Source organism: Lissotriton helveticus, chromosome 1_1 (assembly GCF_964261635.1).
Source record: "Lissotriton helveticus chromosome 1_1, aLisHel1.1, whole genome shotgun sequence".
NCBI lineage: Eukaryota > Metazoa > Chordata > Amphibia > Caudata > Salamandridae > Lissotriton > Lissotriton helveticus.
The window spans coordinates 306,984,776-307,008,426 of NC_136057.1; the positions used below are offsets into that span (position 1 = coordinate 306,984,776).

The following is a 23,651-nucleotide window of genomic DNA, read 5'->3' on the forward strand; positions in this document are numbered from 1 at the left end:
TGGCAAAGCCAAAATGCTACAGTGGCAGGACACACACAGAAATAGGGAGGAAAGCTAAACAAGAATTTGCAATGCAATAGGTCTCGCATTGACGCGGGTTTGAGCTATTGACATTGTAAATGACATTGCCTTTTATTTGTGTTTTGGGTTTTAAAACATTGGTGGTATTGGTGATGGTGGTGGTATTGGTTGTGGTTGTGGTTGTATTGATGTTATTGGTGGTGGTGATGGTATTGGTGGTAGTATTGGTAGCGGTACTTGTATTGGTGGTGGTGGTGGTATTGGTGGTGGTGGTGGTATTGGTGGTGCTGGTGGTGGTGCTGGTATTGGTGGAATTGGTGTTGGCGATATTGGTGGCAGTATTGGTGGTGGTAGTGGTACTGGTGAGAGTGGTATTGGGTTGGTTGTGGTATTGGTAGTGCTTGTGTTATTGGTATTGTGGTAGTGGTATTGGTGGTGGTACTTGTATTGGTGGTGGTGGTATTGGTGGCAGTATTGGTATTGGCGATAGTGGTATTAGTATTGGTGATAGTGGTATTGGATTGGTGGTGGTGGTGTTATTGGTAGTGCTTGTGGTATTGGTATTGGTAGCGGTACTTGTATTGGTGGTGGTGGTGGGGTATTGGTTGTAGTGGTATTGGATTGGTGGTGGTGATATTGGTGGTGGTATTGATGGTGGTGGAGGTGGTGGTGGTATTGGTGGTGGTGGTGGTGTTGTTACTAAAACAGGCTTTTGAAAACAACCCATCAGGTGGCTTTAGTACAGATGATATGTAACCCAGATGTGCTGTTGTCATCTTCAGTCCAACAGAACATGATTATGTGCTACCTGAAATTCACATGACTTAATTTGCTAATCATTTCTAAATCTTTTTTACTTGGGGGGGTTGAAACAGACACAGATAATGGCAGAAAAAAGTGATTGAAAGCTGGCACTTGTGTTACGGTAGCAGCCGTGCTGCCAAAAAAAAAAAATCACAAACGGTTTCAGCTGAAGAAGCACATGTCCGGCCTGCAGTAAGAGCAACTCAATATAGTAAATAGACTAAACAACAGGTCCCGTGTAACAACCAAAGTAAAAGGGCCAGCCGCCATGTGAGGTTACAAATGAAGACAAGGCCATACTAAGGCGGGACTAACAAGCCTAGTAACGAATCCGAAGGCAGCATTTACGAAAGACAATGATACAAGCCAATGAAAATGTGGGCGGAGAGTGGGCGTGGTTTCTCTCCCCAACTCTACTATAGCAGTCTCGCAGAGCGAGCAGAGCATGCTCGCTGCCGCCAGGCTCGACCTAAAAAGTGTTTATTGTTTAACTCAAGTGTACATGGCGACAGTTTGTATCACGATTTTGGGAGGAAGCTCCGATTAAACGTTTGTGGTTCATGTTTTTCTTTTCAAAATACACAATCTTGCGATTTCTGTCCATTTTCATAACTTACACTTATATATTGAAAGGATTGGGTTTTGAGGCTTACTTAGAACAGACACATTCTGCTCTACAAGTCATTAAAGTGGGCCTGAGATCCAAAAGAATGCCACAGTCGGACTTCTTCACACGGTAATACTGTGCACGAGAAGGAGAACACACACTCGTGCTTTGTGTAAATACGAACACTCCGCCCTCTAAATGTAGAGCCCCCATTCACATTCCATCCACAGACTCGGCATATTCAAAACACTCTATATTCTGACATTAAGTATATGCCGATCGTTGTGAACACTCACTATATTTTATAGAAATCCATCCACGGCATCGAGCACATGCTTTAAAAGCATCCAGAGCCCTCTGTACATACATCCCCATCAGACACTTAGGGTAGTGTAGAGTGTTGTTTATCCAGTAAGTATACTGAACATCGTCCAAATCAATATACAAACTGAGTGACTGATATTAGAATACAGACGTGAAGACGATCAGCAAACATCTTGAAACACTAAGAAAAACATACCCGCATGCACACTTCAAATACGGACTTCCTCTCACGCTGGCCACGCCCAGCAGATCCCCTTAGTGCACCGTCCCTAGTACAATACCCCTATGTACATTCAATAAAAGCCAGTATACTGACACATAGTTAATTTAGTTTATGGACCGTGTGAGTGCTCATTGTATGGTCTCCCATGTACCTTCAGTATACAGATTCGCCTGTGAACTCTACATGGATATACATCCAAACACACACTATACACAACACATTACATTCAACACACAGATCCACTTGCACACTCGACATGCAGGCTCTGTGCACACTCGATATACGGACATCCGTGCATATACTGCGTACGGTGTGCTGTGCGCATTTATCACAGGGGTCGCCTCCTTAATTAGTAACCATATCCTGCGCATAAACAAGTATTGTGAATATTACTGTTCAAATTCACTATTTGCATGCATAAATATGGTGTCCAAACGCAAAGAAGCCTTTGTACACAGAATAAGGCGCATACTCTGCACAAGGGACCCCATCTCAAAGAAGGTGCACATTTTCCTGTGCACGCTGAGTATATAGCCTCCCTAGACATTCAGTATGCAGACAATGACACATTTTTAGTATACAGACAAGTCAGTGTGCAGATCCTGGTACATGCTTTTAGTCTGTAGACCCCTGGTACACTTAGTATACCCCCAAGGTGCACACTCATTATACAGACCCTACCACATATACAGTACACTGACCTCCTGCATATGGTGTTTCAAGATCAGGGGCACTAGTAGTGCACACTCAGCATACGGAGCTCCCATTTAACACCAAGCGCACCGACTTCTATGTGCATTTTTTTTCTTTCAGATTTATATAGCGCGAACATGATCCAAAAGTTTTGGTGCGCTTTACATGAGCACCATTATAAAACAAGCATTTACAATGCAATGGTTTTGCCTTTGTTAAAGTTAGAGCTATTGGCATAGCTCGACATTATTTTTATTTATGTTTTTTTTAACATAAATAAATGGCATTGTCAGGCCCTTGTCAATACATTGAGTTGCTCCCCCATCATTTAAAGCTGCCCTAGTAAGGGTGCTTGTTCTGGCGGAGCCCCAAACTCTGAATCCAAAGTGTAATGCGAGGGGGCACGCAGTTCGTTGCTTGTTAATCGCTACTAACATGAAGACGGATCTGTCTGCATGTTACCTGTTCTTTGCAGCAGGCATCTTAACCCTCAGTGCTGCATACCACGAATAGAAACTTCCAGAGTCAAAGTCTTTATTAGACAAGCCTCTGCTCTAGACAGGCGTAATGTTAATCACTGTTCCCTGAACATTGTTCCCCACAAATTTCTGGATATGGAAGTGGCAGCAGGGCCTTTTGTTCCCATATATAGTGGCAGAACAGGCACCCCCATGACAGATCAGTACCCGGTGCGGTCGGTCCCCCCCAGAGCCGGCCCTGAGCTGAGCAGCAGCATGCGTGAAGCCAGGGCGTGTTCGGTCTCAACTGATAGGAATGTCACTTTCGTAATTTACTAGGCCTCAAGATTCCGTAGCGCTTTACATGAGCCCCGGTTGTGTTACATGCTGGGGGCCTTCTACGTTAGGCACTGGGGATAGTGATTTGACCATATTTTTTCTTTAGGGTGTCGGTGGCATCTGTGCATTTTTTCCCTTTGTCTGCGCTCTATAGTGGGAAACGGGTACTAACAACTGCCTCCTCATCTGCTTCCGAATCGCACATCTTTCACGCTATAGCGGTTTTTAAAATTCTGCCTTCTGTCCTCGTGCCCCTCCTATTCCCGCTTAAGCTATAGGAACTCCCAAACTGTCATTCAAGGCACAAACATTCACAAAGTATCATCATAGAAGTAATACAATAGAAACCAACAAACGGAAATGCGTTAATTTCTGTCTCTGAGCATGCTTTATTTAGGTCAGATGAAAGGCTTATTTATATCAGGCAGCGCACTAAAACCACCTTTTTTCCACAGGGCACTTTAATCTTTTGTAGGCAGGGAGAGATTGCGATGCACTCAGAATCACCGGATGTTGCGCCGACTCTGCCCCTGGAGCCGAGAGTCAAGCATTGGCCTTGCATTTCTAAAGCTCGGAGCGCTGCACGCAAGGCTATAACTTCTACCCCTTGGTCACCTTTCATCACGTGTAGAAACAATCTATTTCTACCTTTCATCACGTGCACTCCCTGACGACCAAAACCAAGCTAGTTGATTCTTTGCATGCTCTGTTGTCGTTTATGGCTTTGCAAGGTGCCGTTTCAGTGAATGCCTAAGCACACATTCTTCCGCCTTAGCCACCTGCACTGCAGTGGGGTTCTTAGGCATGCGAGGCTGTGAATAGTTTATTCAGAGGGAACAACTGTGGTGCAGTGCAACACTTGCTGCTTGCACAACTACGGGAAAGAGGCCAAGAGAGAAACCAACCTCATCTGGCCTTTGCGAGGGACGAAAGGGACAATGAAGGATATTTGCATGCAATGACATGAGTGGGGCAGTTGGAATCTGCGCACAAGACCGCTGTGTGACACAGTTACCATTAACTTCGCTTTTCTTGTTCCCGACAGGAATTTAATGGCCTCAATGAGAAGGGGAAAAATTAAAGAATTTTCTTTGTTAAATGTTTAACTGCCTGGCTTGGTCCCTCTTTTGATGTTTACTTGAATGCCAGGTCAGCTGCCTAGAGGAAGATGTTGTCACACAGATTTGATAACGCCGAGGCACTCGTTTACAATTCAAACACTTCTTGAAAATTTGCCTCACATAACCACCTTATGCGCTCACTAAAGTAAGTCTGTGAGCTATCTCGCAACTAGAACAGGAAATCTGAGTCACCGTAAGAGAAATAAGCGACACTTAAATGAAAGAGCACGAGCTTCCGAGAAATTAAATCTCCGTGTTTTATACACCAGTGTCGCGAATTAACAGAACATATTTACAAGCATTATTCTATTTCATGCTTTCCTAGTCCGTTATCTGTTGCATTCAGTAGCGTCAGAGTGACACGATCCCGGAAAATAAGACATTCTTAAAACACCAGGGATATTCTGTCCTGCACCAGGGAAGCAATTAAATTAAAACTTCAAGCTGGCTATCAATATTTGCAAACGCTGGAGCCCTGCCAAGAACATAAAGGCAGATCATTGGAGGCTGGGGGGAGGAGTGCCATGGCGGGCCCGGTGAACTCGGCTGCTTACAGACACGCTTAGGATCAAATCTCATCACAGATCTTCCTGGCCACAATAATTCCGAATTGCCTCGAACCTACTTGTGTACAGAGGCCTTTCAGGGGTCCTCTTAGAATACCAATGGCGGCAGCGACATTTAAGTAGCCTCTAGCTATTAGGAATAGCTGTAACTATTTCCGCACCATAACCTCACTTTCCCACACAGTTCTAGGAGAAAGTGGCATGGCACGCCGCCCCATCTCGCTCTTGGAGACCGTACCTTATCGCTGCGTTCGGCGCCGGCTGCCGGTGGCCTTCTCCTTCACATGCTGGCTGGGGAGCTGGGGGTCATGCCTGCCTCTCTCAACCTCGGCCTCCGTCCGACATGTTCCGACTTTCCCTGCCCCGGCAGGGGCCGGCTTTCCTCTGCTGGGCACTCTTCGATGGCGGCAAGACGGTAGATGGGGTAATTAAAACGGCATTCTTACACGGTTTTAGGGCAAAACCTCTTCCTCGGCTGGCGGTCGGCCGCCAAATGGCATAAACAAACCTCGACGAGCCCAAAAAAAAGCCCCGCCCACCGCAGCATGACGTGGCCAAAAGGGAAAAATTCTCGGGAACGCCCCCGAATCTGGTCCGGCCTTGACGGACAGATCCGGCTCCCAATGGCTAGCCTCCATTTATGGAGCTAGCCAATGGGAGCAGGGGGCGAGTCCCTGTTCCCCACTGTAAGATATAAGATTTTGCTAGCGCATGCGTACTTCGTACGCATTGCCAAGCAAAACCTAAAAAGGGGTGACCAAATATGGTCGTGGACCTGGGTTGCGTATAGTATCAAAAACAATGGTCCAAAACTAATGATCAAGACTGAATTCAATGCATACTTCCAATCATTATTTATATACCTTAGTGAGCCTCCAAAATGATTGGCTCTGCGTCTCAATCTACTCAGTTGTTTTAAAACATGTGCACCAACCTGACAAAAAACAAGTAATAAACAGAAGGAGTTTAATGAATCACTCCATCGTGTTATCTATTTTGTATTCATATCTCATCATACATTTTACGGTACAAAGGAGCGTCGTACTTCTAAGAATGTACAAAGAAGGAGCGTGCAGTGGGTGATGGAAGGTGATGTGATGATTATTAAAAAAGGTGCCAAACAATTATTTGAACAATTTGAAAAAGCTGGTCATGTAGTACCAGCTCTATCAGCAACTGGCCACACTTTGATATCACTGATTTTCATTTATACAGTCCAAACACAATTTCCTAAGTGACATTTATCAATAATTCAACGAAAGGTGGTCCAGATGTATTTGGAAAGGCGTCGACGTTTCGACCCGACTTTAGGCTCAGGGGTGAGTGGGGACCTCAGCCTGCGAGTCTTCTTCAGGACGGTAGGGGCAACCTGGGTACCCTGGGTGTGGCAATGTCACATGCCCATGAGAGCTCGTGGGAAGGCCTCGTCCTCCTAGTGGTTCAAAAGGAGCCTCTTCGGGCTTGTCTGGAGTTACAGGGTCTCGCGGGTGAGGGAATCTCACTGGAGCGGCGTCCTTATCCGATTGTAAAGGGTAGCGCGTTGTCTCAAGAAGTACCCAGGTTGCCCCTACAGTCCTGAAGAAGACCCGCAGGCTGCGGTCTCCACTCACCCCTGAGCCCAAAGTGGGGTCGGGTTTTGGCACCTTTTTTTAATAATCATCACATCACCCTTCCATCACCCACTGCACGCTCCTTCTTTGCACATTCTTAGAAGTACGACGTTCCTTTGTACCGTAAAATGTATGATGAGATATGAATACAAAATAGATAACACGATGGAGTGATTCATTAAACTCCTTACTTGTTTTTTGTCCGGTCGGTGCACTTGTTTTAAAACAACTGAGTAGATTGAGACGCAGAGCCAATCATTTTGGAGGCTCACCAAGTTATATAAATAATGATTGGAAGTATGCATTGAATTCAGTCTTGATCATTAGTTTTGGACCATTGTTTTTGATACTATTACATGAGCACCAGTTGTGCTACACAAGGACACATTCATTTTTGGTAGGCACGAGGAGATTAAGTGATTTGCCAGAATCACAGGATGTTGAGCCAACGCCGAGGCTCGAAACTGGTTCCCAGCTCCAAAGTTGGCAGCTCTAGCCGTTAGGCTACATCCTCTCCCCATTCAATGAGAATCATTCAATTGGGAAGAACAGAATGCAAACTATTCCCCCTATCTATGCAAGCCCAATTAAGTATAGAGCCATCCTGAATACCAAGTACACATAACGCCATTTGCAAGTACAATACATAATATACAACATACCCGCTCCACGCGCAAAATGTGCATATTGACCTACCCTGCTGATTTGCATACGTTCCTTCCACGCTGGCTCAACTCCTGCGCCTTTGCACAACATATGGTGAGGACCAGGAAGGCCCAGATGAAACCCGAGAGTCTGGAGCCCTCAGGGGCAGCTCTGCAGTTTACCGGGGGCGGCCTCCAAACCCATCTCAGGGCAGATCAGACCTGAGCCCGAAACTTCTTCCAGAGACCCCTGAGCTGAAGGGCCCGCGCCAACATCCGGTGTATTCTTCTGACTCCGGTCAATCACTCTGAGAAATGCCACCGCAACTAAACCAGGCTAAGCCAAAGCACCAAAACGGGTGAAAACCCCACGATTCACATCCACCCTGACCAGTGAAGAAAATAACAGTTCCTTGCGACAGGCAGTGAAAGAAATAGGAAAAAGAAAACACGCATGCACAGTTCCCATCCAGCGGTGTCTGCTCTCCCCTCAGAAAGAATTCCGTCAAAAACTTGGGCTGACTGCGTGCTATGAGGGGAGAGGGAGGGGATGTGAGATCCCAGGGAGGGAACACGCCAGACAGAACTGGGGGGACCGGGCTCTGTGGTGGAGGGAAAGAGAGACGTGCCTTATTCACACACTGTGCGCAGAGCATATGCTTCCGAACTCACGGAGGAGAGACGAGTTTACTTCACCGAAAGGGGAGACATGGTGCTAAGTTCCTAATTAAAGCCTTATTGGATTGATCGCTCTCAGTGAGTTTTCTTGGGTGCAGACCTGCAGGGGACTGCTCAGGGCCAGTGAATCTTCAGCGCCGTAGGAGAAACTCAATAAAGGAAATAGAACACATGCGGTGTAACAACCAAGTAAAGGGGCCAGTAGACATGGAAGGTTACAAATGACGACATGGTTGTACTAAGGAGGGACTAACAAGTCTCATAATGAATCAGAAGACAGCATTTACAAAAGACAAACACAAAAGCCAATGAAAAATAAGGGCAGGGCTTTTCTCCTATACTGCACTACCACGATCTTCGCCAGAGCAACGTTTGCGCGCTAACTCTAGGCTCAACTTAAAAATTGAAAGTGGGAAATGAAATGGACAAGACAGCGATTCAATCACGAGCAAGGGACAGATGCACAATCCATTCAAAGTGCATGCTAAAATATTGGTTACAATGCTGTCTGCGACAGATACCAAAGATGTCTATAAGGAACAATGCAACAAATTGTTATCCTCTCAAAATATTACCTCATCAATGGCCTCTTCTTCTTCTTCACTCGCTTTGAAAGATGCTCTTTCCCATCAGCCTTCGTCTCGCTCATCCATTGAGGGAGCATCCTTTTCTTTGCCTTGGACTCGGACATTTCCATCTGGCGAGAAAAAGCAGACAAAAATGCGAACAACAGGAGGACATCTTCTTGTAGGATTAATAATGAAATAGACAATACATATGTAAGCTGCAGTGACACAATTTGAGATGCACATTATATAAATGTTCATTATCAATAGCAAAGACACACAGGAAGACTTCATACAAATCTCTGAAAAGGAGAGAAGATCAAAGTAAAAGCTATGTTAAAGAGTTATTACATAGTGCAATGGTCACTGTTTTCAATAGCACCTTGGCGCTGTTTGATTGTTGTACTTTTAACTAATTAATGAATGTACTATCTTGTTCAAAGTGGTTGATTTCCATTTGTATTTCTTAAACCTGAGAAGAGCTCTTTTGCTCTCACTCTCCATGTAAATTCTGCCTCTCATGTGAGATAAAACAGCAGGATTAGGGTGCCATCTCTTAGGGGTGCGAAATTAAAAAGAAACAAGGATAGAACATTTCCTCTCCTCAACAGCCACCTCCGCCTGCTAGCTATCCCCGTAGAAATACTGGTGATGAAGCAGGTCCTGTGACTTTCACCAACCACTGTAAGTATGTTAAGAAGAGGGATTAATGTTGTGGTTCATTGAGATGGGGTGTGTTTCCAAAGTAGCTATACCAAAGAGGTTATGATGAAAACCTCACTAACCTGCAGTTCTAACAGTTTGTCTTCTGACTTAAACATCCATGCATATGTAGTGCATTACTAAAAGAGATGCAGACCAGCTGATGCCTCCCAAGTAGAGAATTCATTTAGCACAAACAAGAGGCTTCAGTGAAATCTAACCTATATAACGAACAAAGCATTTTGTATTTACTCTGGACAACTTACAGATAAAAGGTTAAACAAAATTGAGGGTGGGATGGGAGAAATGGAGAGACTTCAGAAATGTCAACGAGCGCCGCACAACTGTATCTACAGCCCCCTCCATTACCTGAGCCAATTGGTCAGAACATCAAGCAGCCCATCAATGTTACAGTTCAGTACATTTCCTGAATTGTTCCTAGTCCTTTGATATTGCAGTCTTCTCTCTTGCAGTCTAGAAAGTTTCTCGCCAACTCTGTAAAAAAAAAAAAAAGCTCTCTCATTACCGATTAGTTTACGTTTTGGAGGTACCAAAAAAAAGCACAGTGAACCGCTGCCAACAATTTTGGATGGTCTTGCTCATGTCTTGAAATATTGCCACATTGCTCCCTCTGAATAACAAACCTCTGTTTTCTTAAATCAGCAGGAATTGCTGCCTTATGCTGTATTGAGGTCAACAGGTCAACTAGGAGTAATCCTACACCAGGGGTCTTCACAGGAATCCAGGCTGAGCACTTCCACTCACCAAGCATGTATGTCATCTGAATTGGACAACTGCTAATTCCAAGAACTCTCAGCCTGGCAGAGATGATTACATTATCAAACATCTCTACATCAAGCAGCCTCTACATGTCTCTTGTTGTTCCAGGGCCTCACCATAATCCTTCATCCAGCCCTAAAACCTCAATGTTTGCTATTCGTTTTTTCTCACTTTCACCTATGTTTGGGTCGACTCATCTTTAACTCCTCCAAACTTAACTTAAATGAGGGAATCTTTTTAGGTTTCGTAACCTGGCGAGGGGCGAAGCCACTCCCAGATCGAAATCTGTTGTTTCTAATAGTGAGGTTAGGACAGCCTCTGTTTCCAATTGGCTAGCTCCATAAATGGAGGCTAGCCATTGGGAGGCAGAGGCTGTCAATCGCGCTTTCTCCTGAAAACGCGATTCGGGGGCGTTTCTGGTGCTTTTTTTAAGCCCCGCCCCTTTGTCCTGGGCCGCGCTGCCATTGGCTGCCGGCCCGGGACACCCCCGTGACGTCATTCCCGGGCCGCGCTGTGATTGGCTGGCCGGCCCGGGACCTGACTGCCTCTGCAATTTGTGGCTTCAAAAATCGGGAGATTGCCGCTTGTTTATACGACTTGTGTCCTGATAAATCCAATTACAGCACCTTAGTGAAGCTAGCCAAAAAAAACCTGTGACTTCAAAAACTTTGCATAAGTAATGTGTCATGACAAACTTTGCTAAAACCATTATTAGAAGGTAGTTAGAAACAGCTGGACAGTCAGATCCACTGATGGACATTTAAATGCGCTGTTTATTGTGGGTCTTTTCTGCTTATTTGTCGTATGATGATGGGAGAAACTGACACAATAACAGTTTTCGTAAATATTGTGGAAAACTGAACGACCGCGGCAAATGTAAGCAAAGTTAACAGGTATGTATTTACCACGAACAAAATGACTAACGTTATCACACCAGTAAGCAATGTTTATATTTATAGGAAATAGTCGCACATTTTCGGTGCGCCCGTCTGGGTTTAAGATATTGAAATAGAAAGCTAAGTAATTACAAAACCAAACGCAAAGGAATAGAGCCAAAGCCAATCAGAATGGGCTGCTCAGCGGCCAATGCTAACAGGCCTGAAGCGCACGAATCAGCGGCTTCCTTACAGACTGCAGCTGCAGCTCTGGCGGCTGCAGGCTGGATGGTTTAGTGAGTGGATCGGGGAGGAGACGGTGGAAGTGCTACTGCTGCCTGCCCTGCTCTAAACAAGTACCCTGCCGGTAAGTGGCACCCTACCGCATCCCCTGTTTCCGTTTGGATTCCTGAGCCCCCAAGGAGTACTTGCGGCTTCTTCCTGTTCACGCGTGTGTAGGTGTCCCGGCTGCAGGCCTTCTCATTGTCCTCCTACCCCTGCATACCTTGTAGGCTGTGTTATTGTAGCACACTGTTCTGTGATTGGTGGGTGGCAGGATAAGCCTAGGGCTATTGTGACTGCTTGACCAGCGGGTGCCGAGGTGTGTAAGACTGATGAGGGCAATAAATGAATAGCTTTAGTGCAATGAAATCCAGCTGCATAAATCTGTGTTTTTTCGGCATTGTCGGTTAGTTTCCAGAAAGTTTGGTCAGTTAATTCCGAATGTTTCTGGTCCTTTGGGCTTCGTGGGCAGCCGGATTACTTCTGGAGAGGGAGGAAGATGTACATAAATGTATCTGATTTACTCCCTCACTTAAGAAGTTTGTAAGATTGACACATGAAACCCTTGCCGGCCAATATGTGAGGATTTCTGTTGACCAGAAAGTCCTGAGGAGGGGCACAAGAGATTTGGCCATTTGATCGTTTTATTTATTTTAGATATCAAGTTATTTATATTATCTGTAACGTCAGTTTTTTCCCAGAAATGTTGGTCATGAAAATGGGCTTGTGTCGCTGTATAACCATGCGACCCGTTAAGTCGGGAGAGGAAAAAGGTTTATCTGTGTGTTTCCGTGTCTGCTTATCGTATCTTTAGTCCGTGCGGGACAGTGACCATAGTAGAAACACTTATTCTTTACGCCTTATCACTTCCTTTCCAAAACGCTACTGCAGATAAATCAGTGCTGGGCAGTGCTTGTTTTTTTTTTTAGAACAGGGTGTTACGTTTAAATTAATGTGGCGTACTCGGTTTAGAAGTACAGTCCAGGGAAAGAAGGGAAGGGTGCGTCGAGAGTAAAAGGCTGTTGAGAGTAGAGTGAAGAGGGGGATTATTTTTTTGTTGTTGCAGATTTTATATAGCATAGGTATTGGAGTGCTTTACATGAGCTCTTGTTATGTTACACAATCACACATTCGATTTTTTTTTTTTTGGTAGGCACGGTGAGATTAAATGATTTGCCCAGAATCACAATATGTGGACTCGAGGCACCAAGGTCGGCAGTCTAGCCGCGAGACCACACCCTCTCCCAATATTGGGTGTTGTATGGTAATGAGAGAAGTTGTTTATTTTAGTGTCATGACTGACGCTGTTGAAATATTTGTTTTGAAAGTTTCTCGTTTAAAAAGTGCCGTGAAATATGTAACTCAATAATATGGGTGAAGTCAGACTTTTTAAGAGAGCGATCCCATCAAGGTAAATGGAGAATTTACACTTTTTCATAGTACAATAAAGGTTTTTATATATCGCACTTCAAAGACACATTTTTCTTTTACAAAACGCAGCACACTTGATGATCATGTAAGAATCGTGTCCAGGGCTGTCGTTGTTGTCCCTGTATGTCTCAGCCACCCAGATCATTTGCTCCAAACCTCATAGTTGTGGGGGCAGCTACGTGCTGTATAAATTGTTCCTTTTTAACACACCACTAAATACCCTTCTTCCAGCTCGTGATGGATGGCTCGTTGGGGGCTTTCCACTGCTTAGAAATATCACATTGACCAGAGGGTGCCAAACCCCACCAGTATCCTGTCCTCTAGGAACACTTTATTTGCATGGCTTGCAGTGCAGCTGCAGCAAGACAATAATGTGAGTACCACTAGAGAGAGGGTTAGCTCCGCCCACTTGTTGAAAGTTAGGATTATATGTTGGGGCAGAAATGATGTGCTTCCACATAAAAAGTGCTTACCCGTCACCAGCTGTGCTCATTTTGTTTATTTATCCAGCTCACTAAGCTTGAACTTTTAGGGATGCACATTTGACATTGTAATGTTGTAAAAGTGTCCTTGATAACTAGATAATTTATGGTATTTGTCTTTCTCTGGTAGCAGCACCAATTGGAGGAGAGCAGTCATTAACCTATATGGATTTTTAGGTCTGGCTTGACAGTGCAACTGTCACTTGACCTTTTAACCTACACATATATTCTACAGTTCTGGTCTTTCATACAAATACATATGCTATTTACTTGTAATGCTACATTCCTTTAACCCAGACCTATTGGCATTGCCATAGGTTTAAAAGAAAAGCGGATGACCCATTAGTCAATGGAGGCATTTTGTTTATCACATGGGTGAATAGAAGTAAAAAGTGGGTGGCAGCCGACAATTGCGGATGAGTTGACAGGTATAATGTCCATGCTTGAAATACTTGTTATTCACTTACCATACTTCTGCATTTCTCAACATATATTATGTTGCCCTTGTAAAAACTATGCTGACACGGCACGATTCACTCTATTTTGCTGCTCACATCTAGCTGCCTGGGTGGACACCTCATGCGACCTGGCAATGTGTCCACATGTTATTATTTGACCCATATAGAGCTAACTAAGAAAGCAGCTGGGAGGCAGGAGATGCAGTACAGTAGGTTACAGCTTTGGGCAAGGTCACCTCTAGAAATGCTAATAGGGAATATGGACACCTACAGTTGAACAACTGTGAATGTCTGAATAAAAACCATGTCACGGTGTATGCAGAGAAAATGCCTTTGGTGTTATCACAGAGAAAAGACACGCTTAAAAAAAGAGAGAACGCTCATGCAAAGCCGCCTTTTAAGTCGCGCTGCAGCCGCGGTTCAATCAGAGCCGCATTATTCGCACTCATCAGACGGAAAGTGTTCCCCAGCAGTGGGGGTATAGACTTTAAAAATTCACTGGCGAGGCGTTTAGAGCCTGCAGGAATGTCAAAACTCCAAGCTGCATTCTGATGTTTTCGCCTCAGGTTAGCCTTGACTGACATGCTCGGAGCGCCCATGTTTGTGCTCGGGCATCCATTAACTGTCCTTGACTCAATGTTAGGCGGCCCTAACGGTCACCTCTGCGCCTAACGGCGCCACGAGGCGCGAGGACAGCAGTACATACGCCTCACTTTAGGAGATCACATTGGCCGTTCGCGGCTTCATTAAGGGAATGGCATTTGATCCCAAATTAATGAGAACCTGTTAATTAAAGACGGCTCAGATGATTTTGTGCGCGCAATATCTTTCATATGGTTTCTTTGCCTTTGATTGATCTGGTACTCCAGCCGCCTGCACGTGGTAACAGTTTGTGGTGATTGACGTGTGATGCCGAGCGCGCCCCCTGCGCGCCCCTGTTGTCTGTCATGCTTGCCTCCTTCACGCCCCCTGCGTGTCCATGTTGTCAGTCCTGTGTGCCCCCTGCGCGCCCATGTTGTCTGTCATGCTTGCCCCCTGCGCGCCCATGTTGTCTGTCATGCTTGCCCCCTGCGCGCCCATGTTGTCTGTCATGCTTGCCCCCTGCGAGCCCATGTTGTCAGTCATGCTTGCCCCCTGCGCGCCCATGTTGTCAGTCATGCTTGCCCTCTGCGCGCCCATGTTGTCAGTCATGCTTGCCCCCTGCGCGCCCATGTTGTCAGTCATGCTTGCCCCCTGCGTGCCCATGTTGTCAGTCATGCTTGCCCCCTGCGTGCCCATGTTGTCAGTCATGCTTGCTCCCTGCGTGCCCATGTTGTCAGTCATGCTTGCCCCCTGCGTGCCCATTTTGTCAGTCATGCTTGCCTCCTGCGTGCCCATGTTGTCAGTCATGCTTGCCTCCTGCGCGCCCATGTTGTCAGTCATGCTTGCCTCCTGCGCGCGTGTGTGTGTGCGTGTGTGTGGCTCTGTGTGTGTGTTTGTGCTCTGTGTGTGTGTGCAAATGCAATAGGTTTCGCATTTGTGAGAGATTAAGCTATTAGCATTGTAAATGACAATGCCATTTATTTATCTGTTTTCAAAACCAACACATAAATACAAAATTTGTCATTTACAATGCCAATAGCTCTAACTTTTACAAAGGCGAAACCGTTGCATTGTAAATGCTTGTTTTATATTGGAGGTGGTGTCTTTCAGATCATGAAGTTGATCTCTGAGCAGTGATTCTTCTTCTGTTGAGTTGGCAGAAGGGGCCTTTTCCAAACCAGCTCTTTTAAATTGTATCTGGAGAGAGAAAGATGCCATAGAGTACAAACGTCTGTGTTGTCTTTGGTGCATTTAAGTTTCAAATCATTTGGTATGTGATGTACTAAAGCTCCCTGCCAAGGGCAACCCTGTTCACGATAAAAAATATACAACATCTTGCAGGACATGGAAAGTGAGTAGAAGGGTACCTCAGACCTCTTTGTTGTTCTTTTATTCAAAAGTCCAAATTTCCTTAGGGCTCCCAGCACTGCTCTAACGCAACCTTCAGTTCCCTGGGCTAACACATTTGCCATGCTGAGCACTTGCAGGCCACCTCTGGAACTTGTTCTATATTTGCCTTCAATGGTCTTTGCTGTCTCCCCTTCAGATAGACTTGATATCAGGTGCCCTCTGTTAACAGGCGATTGCACTGCGGACTTCTTAGTAGGCCTTAATTCAGCATCCCAGCAATATCTTGGGCATATTCGTATAAAAAAACTATGTTTTGCAGACTATTGAATTTATTAAAGTGCTGATAATTTACGAACTTAAAACCCACTCCTTGGAATGAGAAGGGCTCACATACATAGCACAAGAGGGAAGCCACAGGCTCACTCCACATCACATTGCCCTGAAAGACAAACTAAGTCAGAGCCTCTGATCAAGCTTGTTTGCACCTAGAGACACAGACTCATGTGTGGCTAGGCTAGGACCCTATCAGCCTAAAAGGCTATAAGTGCATTAATTGACCCATGGACCAGCAGACCACCAACAGCAGGGACAACAATTTAGTTCTTAGATTTATCAAAAGAACAAAGGGTCGGCCCCTACATGCATTCCAAAGTCACTATACCAGACTACCGCATCAATATTCCAGAAATTAGGTACTGACTTCTTTACAAGGCATGGTAGCCACACCAATGGCTCGCATAGGCCGAATGTACAGATTTTTCTGAGGAAACATTTGATCCATCAACCACACTGTCCGAGTATATCACACAGAGACATAAAGCTATTCTATTCTCGAGCAAACTATCATTCTTCCAACCCAGTAATCAAAAAGTGGCAGCACAGGTTTATTACTCAAAGGAACACATGCTGGTCCACTGAAGAGCCACTATGAATTTGTGGACAAGCAGTTGACAGCTAAGACTGTTAAGAACGTTACAATCTCCATAAGTGAATAAGTACAAACCTAGTCAACCCAAAGTTTTCCTAGAATCAAAGTGCACTACGATGGGAGCCTGTAGGCTACATTTTTATCCAAACTGTGAAATTACAATCAAATATTTCACACAAATATTCAAAATTTCAAATTTTCTGTCACATAAACAAAAAGTTATGCACAATGTGTTACGTTGACTTTCAAACAATGTTACATCACATTAATTGGAACAACTATTTTTTAACAAGTAGAAAACTTTTGAAGTCACACCTTGCAGAATGACCCCCAATGCATTTCGTGTGATACCACCTTTCGTCAGGGGTAACTGTGGATACAATAGTACTCTATTACTAACATGAAGGAAATATTGATCAATGACTGAGAAAATCAGACACTACTGGAAAGAAAGAGTAGGAAGAACTCTATGTGAAATAAATCATTAAAAAAACATTCAGTGCAAAATCTACAAGCAAACTGCTAGCTCAAAGATACTCAGTGCATCTAATCATGCTCCAAGCCATATGAATAGTCCCGACCAGCAAACACCAGCTTGTGAATGTCACCAGTGTTAAAACCACTCCGTGGCAATGGCACTCATTATCGCAGCATTCACTAACTCTACGCCCTTACTATGGAGACGAGCCGGTTTTCCCTCAGTCGTTTGCAACAACCGTAACTCTAAACAGGAAATATTTACAAGCCTGTTTACAAATGGAGCTTGGAGTGAGTGAAAACACTAACGCTTGTGTGAAGTGCTCATAAACAAATAAAAAAAGTGGTTCCTAAAACAGTTTCTAAAATGAGAGCAGTGGATGGCTAGTCGTAATTGGTCCATGCTCTCAGGAAGGGCTAAACACAGGAAGAGGCATGATGCATGCATGTCATGGACAAATGGGGAGAAAGAATGAGAGTGACGATTGAGCCAGCAAATGGGAAGCCCTTTGGACTAGTTGAAGCCTACAAAGTATTTACATGTCTCTTTGAGACAGAACATGTCCTGTGCAGAGCCATGACCCAAAAATAGCACTGGCGCAAACTATTATTTTTTCATCCACTGGAAAAACTTTTCTCCACACCAAACAATCAATTTCCCGCCAAACTTGGGGTAATTTTTTCAGTAAATGAATGTTCTCTGTAAAAAGGGCTTTATGAATTGGGACCTGAACTGCATGGAAGTCTATGAATTTAGAAACAGGTGCATGTGTCCACTAATGGGGCGGGGTTTAACCTGGAATTTTCCTGATAGATTGAGGGAGTAACTGAAAGCTGATCAGGCATTTTTAGATAAGAAATTGCCATTTTCTTTAACACAATCTGTTGTTGCAAATTATATACCGCCTAGAGGACAATGCTCTTTTAAAGTAAAGTAATAGACACTAGGGAGCATCTGATAATTCTGAATACCGGTAATGTAGAAAAGGTAACATGGACCCTAATGCAAGCAATAAAATTGGCTTGTTTGCCTCCCGGATGGATATTGAAAGATACCCATGAATGCTGTGCAGTGGGACGTGCACACCCATTGACCCTGGTGCCACTGCACCTACTGCACAGATAGTTGCTGCCTTGACAGAAACATTCTGTGGGATTCATTGTTCTGGAATGGAGTACTACAACGCTGTGTTCATCTAATGGAATGGATGAATGGCATCTGCTGGTTTGTGTGCTATATTAGTTGATCAATAATTAACAAAGAGGATTGGAGATTGGTTTCCTATTTTAAGGCGTAGTAATATTGCAACAATGAACCAGGTTGCAAATATGTCAAACATCACCTAGCATGTAAATTATTGACAATCCGGGAAACCCGTTTTTTAAAACAACTGAATAGGTACTGTAAGTGCTTAATATGATGCAGGTGCGGCACACATTCTTGGAGACCGACAATAATTGTTCCTCAACATGCTTTAATCCAGAACGAGAGAGAAAAAACACAGTATGGGGAAAGAAGGAGAAAGATAAGGAATTGAAACCAGTGATAAAAGTGAAATACAGGTAGACGGGTTGTCTGGAAGCGTAAAACGTAAATGGGAAGGACCCTAGCTCTACAGACACTCCTCGACCAGAACAGGAATGGTATCATACATTGCAGAAAGTGCAAATACTAAACATAAAGACTACTAAAAGAACTACTCACCACAGCATAATCTTTCATCAACTGACTCTAAGGTCTACCTCGCGCTTGTCCAATCAAAAACGTAGTTACTTTGCTGGACTGCTTCTGAGAGTACTAGGGTCCAGTCAATAAGACATAGCCTGGGTAAAAGTGATCTACATGTTTGCCTCTGGTTCATGAAGTATCGCAGACTTGTTAGTGTCCAAAGAGGTTGCGATAGAGTGGTTTTGTAGGGTAGGCCCTCTTAAATCAATGCAGATGAAAGCGTTTCCCAGTTCTGCTCACCCCAGTCCAGTCACTGGGAGTACGCCTCGAGCCACTAATGCACAAGCATGCACCAAGTACAAAACGGCTAGCTGTAGATGAAGCGAGGTTATTTAGATGGCGAAACAGGGTTTCAAAATACCGCCGGGGGGGGGGGGGGAGGGCGCAGATCCTGCTGTGAGTGAAACAAGGAGGAAGCATTGACTTTAGGGAAACGAAAGCGGTTTCGCTTCCTCTTGACGGTGGCAGAACATTTCATATAATGTTTCAGCGCTGAAACTTGACAGTGGGAATGAACATAAAGAAAGGACAATCCGCGCTGGCTCATAACAAAACTGCTTCCATCTTAAACGCGAGCCTAACGTTTTTCTGTATTGCTGACGTTGCCGATAAATCTAGCAAAACCGCTTTTCTTTTCAGCGTAAAACTAAACACATGAAGGCATCTTCCAGGATATTGAGAAATATAACTAATGTGAGCAATTGGAAAACACTCTGTATGATCACGTGGTCCTGTTTCACAAATTAAACAAGTAAAATAAAATGCACAATAAATAACTGTAGTGTGACAAAAGGAGTTTTACAAAACAACAATAACACACTCAGCTTTTATCATTTTTTTAACGGGTCAGAGCTAAATCCTTGGGCTATTTACTATCCATACAGCTCAATCTCATGTTTAAAACGGCTTAGGTCGTCTTCAGGCAAGCCCGTCTTTGCTTTCAATGAGTGTCCTCCCTTCTTGCTGAGCCGGGAGCTCGAAGGGTTCACGTGACGTTTGAACTGACGTCTGTCATATGACAGGCAAGGAAACCTGGTGGTAGAAAGAAGATCCCGAAGAGCGCACTTGGGTAGGTACACTACTGGTGCGTTTTGGGGAGCAGTCAGTGCATTTTCGGGAGTCATAATTTATGATAGAAGGGTCTGTTTGTAGCAGCCTTGTGACATATTACAAGGAGGGTGCTGGTGAATTAAGAAGGATCGCCGGTAATGTTAAATTAGGGGACGAAAGAGGGAAGTTTCTGGTTGTCTGAGCCACGGGAGCTCTAGTATTCAGAGGGAGAGTTGGTCATGTCAGAGGAGGGTGAGGTGGTAATTGTGAACGGTTAGTGTGTGCCCTCCTTTCCACTATGCAGTTCCAGTTTAGTGAATACACACTTCAGTGATTATTACATGCTGAGTAAACAACGGAAGTGATTGCATGCATTTATAATGTCTGGTCCTCAGTAGCGAGTTACTGTAGGGATGCTTTTGTTTGAGATGCTGTTACATTGTGCTTTTTCTGACGCGAATACAACTTGTAGTTTCCATTTATTTTCTATTTTGATCTGCTAGTTGCTGGTTAATATACACATCGTCATATCTTTGCTCTTACAGGGACTTGAAGAACATAGGGGGGTTAAAATGTTATAGACCGTTTCGAAGATCCGAGACCTTTACCTTCCTGTTTCAAAGACAGAAAAAAACACTCGCACAAACTGCTTTTTTCCCCTCACTTGATGGCCGTTTTAGGGCTCATGCATGTTTTTTTTCCCCTAACCGCTTCATCCAATGATGCCTGATATGAGTGCATGGTACAGCCCAGATTCCCGGGTATCTTTTCTTACATGAGACATAATTTTAAATGCCTTTATCTGTCCGCATGGTACTCTTAACTCATGTTGAAAACTTTATATTAAATGAATGTCCGGGCCTAAGTACATCCAATGCTAAATTTGTAAAAAGAATAAGTGCTGTGGCTCAAATCTTTAATGTATAAGCAATATAAATCTCAAGTGCCTGTCCTCTATCTCTTCTTTCACCCCTTGCTTTTATGCTCCTTTCACCCCTTGCTTTTATGCTCCTTTCTATTTTCCTGTCCTTCTTAACTGTTATAGAAGGTGGTTCCCAGTTGGGCTAGAAATGACGGCAGGCAAGGGGGGTTAACAGCGCAAACGATCAACAACAGAACCCTGCCGGTACTAAATAGAAGAAGGTCCCAAGGAGGGATCCTAGGATTTAGAAGGGGCAACAATATATAGTTTCAAAGCCAAACAACATGTTATCGTCTTTAAGTTTTACATTTATTGATTACTTTATTCATATTTTTTTTGGTTTCATGATTTTGCAAATTTGGTGAATAACATGACACACATTAAAATCTATGCACGTTTTGAATAGATACAACTGATAAAGTCCCACAAAATCCACATCAATCACACACTCAGAATCACAACCATATCAATTCAACTGTCTATCATTCAAACAATCTTTCATATCTTCATACAGGAAAAAATAAATAAGAACGGTACATCAATGCCTATCAATGACATCAAGATGGTCAATTAATCATTAACAAAGAGGGGTGCGGGGCAGGTAAACGATGAAAGACAAGGTCATGGGATGAGAGATTAATCCTGCCACCAACAAGAACCGCGCCGACGCGCGTTTCGGTGTACAGGCCCACACATGCCACACCTTCGTCAGGGCGATGAAGTACCGTGGAAAAGGGGACACAGAGGCATAACTAACTTCAACTTCTAATTAGTCAAACCACCCTCTAAGTGGGTGGACTGGAATCAAGGACTGGCTTCCTTTCACAGATATTCGAGAGTAATCGTACAGCACTCGCCTAGTTTTCTATAGATTTCACAGGGAAGGGGCAACCTTAATAAAGTCGCCAAGTGAGGGAGTGAAGAAAAGACTTGAAGATAGCTGTAAAAAAGCGGTCACTTGCCTCGCGGCTTGATAGTCGTGTCAAATCATGGGACCTTGCAGGCGGTCAATATGGGGGCTTGAATTCGCCCTCGGGTTCCAAAATCGCTCGTTCTGTAGATAAAATACGTCCCGTATTTAAAAGCGGGCGATCGGGGGGCTGCAAGACAGCGCGTCATACGGGGGGGTCTGATGCACACGGATGTGTCTGTATCCTGAGAAGGAAGCCAGCTGGCTGATTTTAATGTGTGTAATATTATTCACCAAATTTGAAAAATCATGAAACAAAAAAAAATATGAATAAAAGAATCCAGCTGGCTGGCTTCCTTCTCAGGATACAGACGCATCCGTGTGCATCAGACCCCCACCCCCGTATGACTGCGCTGCCTTGCAGCCACCCAATCACCCGCTTTTAAATCCGGGACGTATTTTATCTACAGAACGAGCGATTTTGGACCCAGAGGGCGAATTCAGGCCCCCATATTGACCGCCTGCTTGATATCATTGATCGGCATTGATGTACCGTTCTTATTTATTTTTTCCTGTATGAAGATATGAAAGATTGTTTGAATGATAGACAGTTGAATTGATATGGTTGTGATTCTGAGTGTGTGATTGATGTGGATTTTGTGGGACTTTATCAGTTGTATTTATTCAAAACGTGCATAGATTTTAATGTGTGTAATGTTATTCACCAAATTTGAAAATCATGAAACCCAAAAAAAATGAATAAAATAATCAATAAATGTAAAACTTAAAGACGATAATGTGTTGTTTGGCTTTGAAACTATATATTGTTTCCCCTTCTAAATCCTAGGATCCCTCCTTGGGACCTTCTTCTATTTAGTACCGGCAGGGTTCTGTTGTTGATCGTTTGCGCTTCTTGACTGTTATGACAGGTAGGGAATGCATAGAATTATATAGACTAAAAGCGAGTGGACGAATCGTTGCAAAACCTGTAACGGAAATGCTAATGTGTTCTTGTATAAAAATGTAATAAAGCATGTTAAAAAAAAAAAAAGGCCGCGGGTGCTGCATGCCGAATGTCAGGGTTGCCAAATACCAAGGGTCCCTTGTTTTAATTTCACCTCAGATCCTTTCATCCACAAGCATACTCTACCTGCCTCTTTAACTCACTCTTGCACGTTCTTTTTCATTCATGCTATCTCTATTTTCCACAGTTTTTCTGTATTTCTCCTCCTCCTTTCTACCCTTTCCCATTTGCTGCCTTCTCTCTCATGTTCTGGGTTAATGTCTAATGATCAAAAACAAACATTCGCAGTCAACACGTTTCGCCCAAGCATGGGCTTCTTCAGGGCAGTATTGTTCTAGCAGCAGAATTAACGTTGATAAATGACAACGTCCTACCAGAGTCTTAAGTTGTCCGTTCCAGGCTAATTATATATAAATAGAAGTTAGAAAAATCAGCAAAGATATGTTGTCCCGTGAGTCACGAATCCAACAGAGTAATCCTTATCTCAGGTATAATTATTTGAAAAGAGCAAAGTACCATGTTCGGCAAAGCTGTCTGGCCCGCCGCATCCATGTCCACGTGCAGCAAACCCTATTGTGGACCTGGACACAGCGGGCCAAACGGCTTTGCCAAACATGGTACTTTGCTCTTTGGAATAATTATACCTCAGATAGGGATTACTCTGTTGGATTTATAACTCCAAGGTCAACCTATCCTTGCTGATTTTTTTCTAGCTTCTATTTGTATATAATTAGCGTGGAATGGACAACGTAGGACTTCGGTAGGACATTGTCATATATCAACTGTAATACTACTGCTATGAGAACAAAACTGCCCTGAAGAAGCCCATGCTTGAGCGAAACGCGTTGACTGCAAATGTTTGTTCTATTCTTGAGACGAAAGAAAAGAAATGAAAGAACAATCAAGCACAAACAGACTGGTTGCAGTCTTTTGAAAGAACCTTGGATTTGATTTTATGTTTTTCATTTGCCTCTTACTTCTTGTGTTTCTAAATGCTGAATTTATGACCACCTGG

The 23,651-nt window shown here is 43.9% G+C and overlaps 2 protein-coding genes across 3 annotated transcripts in view; one reads left to right on the forward strand and one right to left on the reverse strand.

Annotated features, from left to right (window-relative positions):
* The window catches only part of CYREN (cell cycle regulator of NHEJ), a 50,615-nt gene extending 31,401 nt beyond the window's left edge, over nt 1-19,214 (reverse strand). Inside the window, exons 1-3 of the mRNA XM_078670696.1 lie at nt 18,707-19,214; nt 9,726-9,851; nt 8,664-8,785 (exon numbers count right to left, since the gene is read on the reverse strand). Of these exons, the coding sequence (XP_078526822.1) occupies nt 8,664-8,785 (122 nt within the window). The 5' untranslated portion in view covers nt 9,726-9,851; nt 18,707-19,214. The remainder of the gene's footprint in view (nt 1-8,663; nt 8,786-9,725; nt 9,852-18,706) is intronic.
* A 458-nt stretch (nt 19,215-19,672) lies between these two features.
* The window catches only part of WDR91 (WD repeat domain 91), a 228,463-nt gene continuing 224,484 nt past the window's right edge, over nt 19,673-23,651 (forward strand). For both annotated transcript variants that reach the window (XM_078670816.1, XM_078670899.1), the window contains exon 1: nt 19,673-19,799. The gene's annotated coding sequence lies outside the window, so the exon portion shown is untranslated. The remainder of the gene's footprint in view (nt 19,800-23,651) is intronic.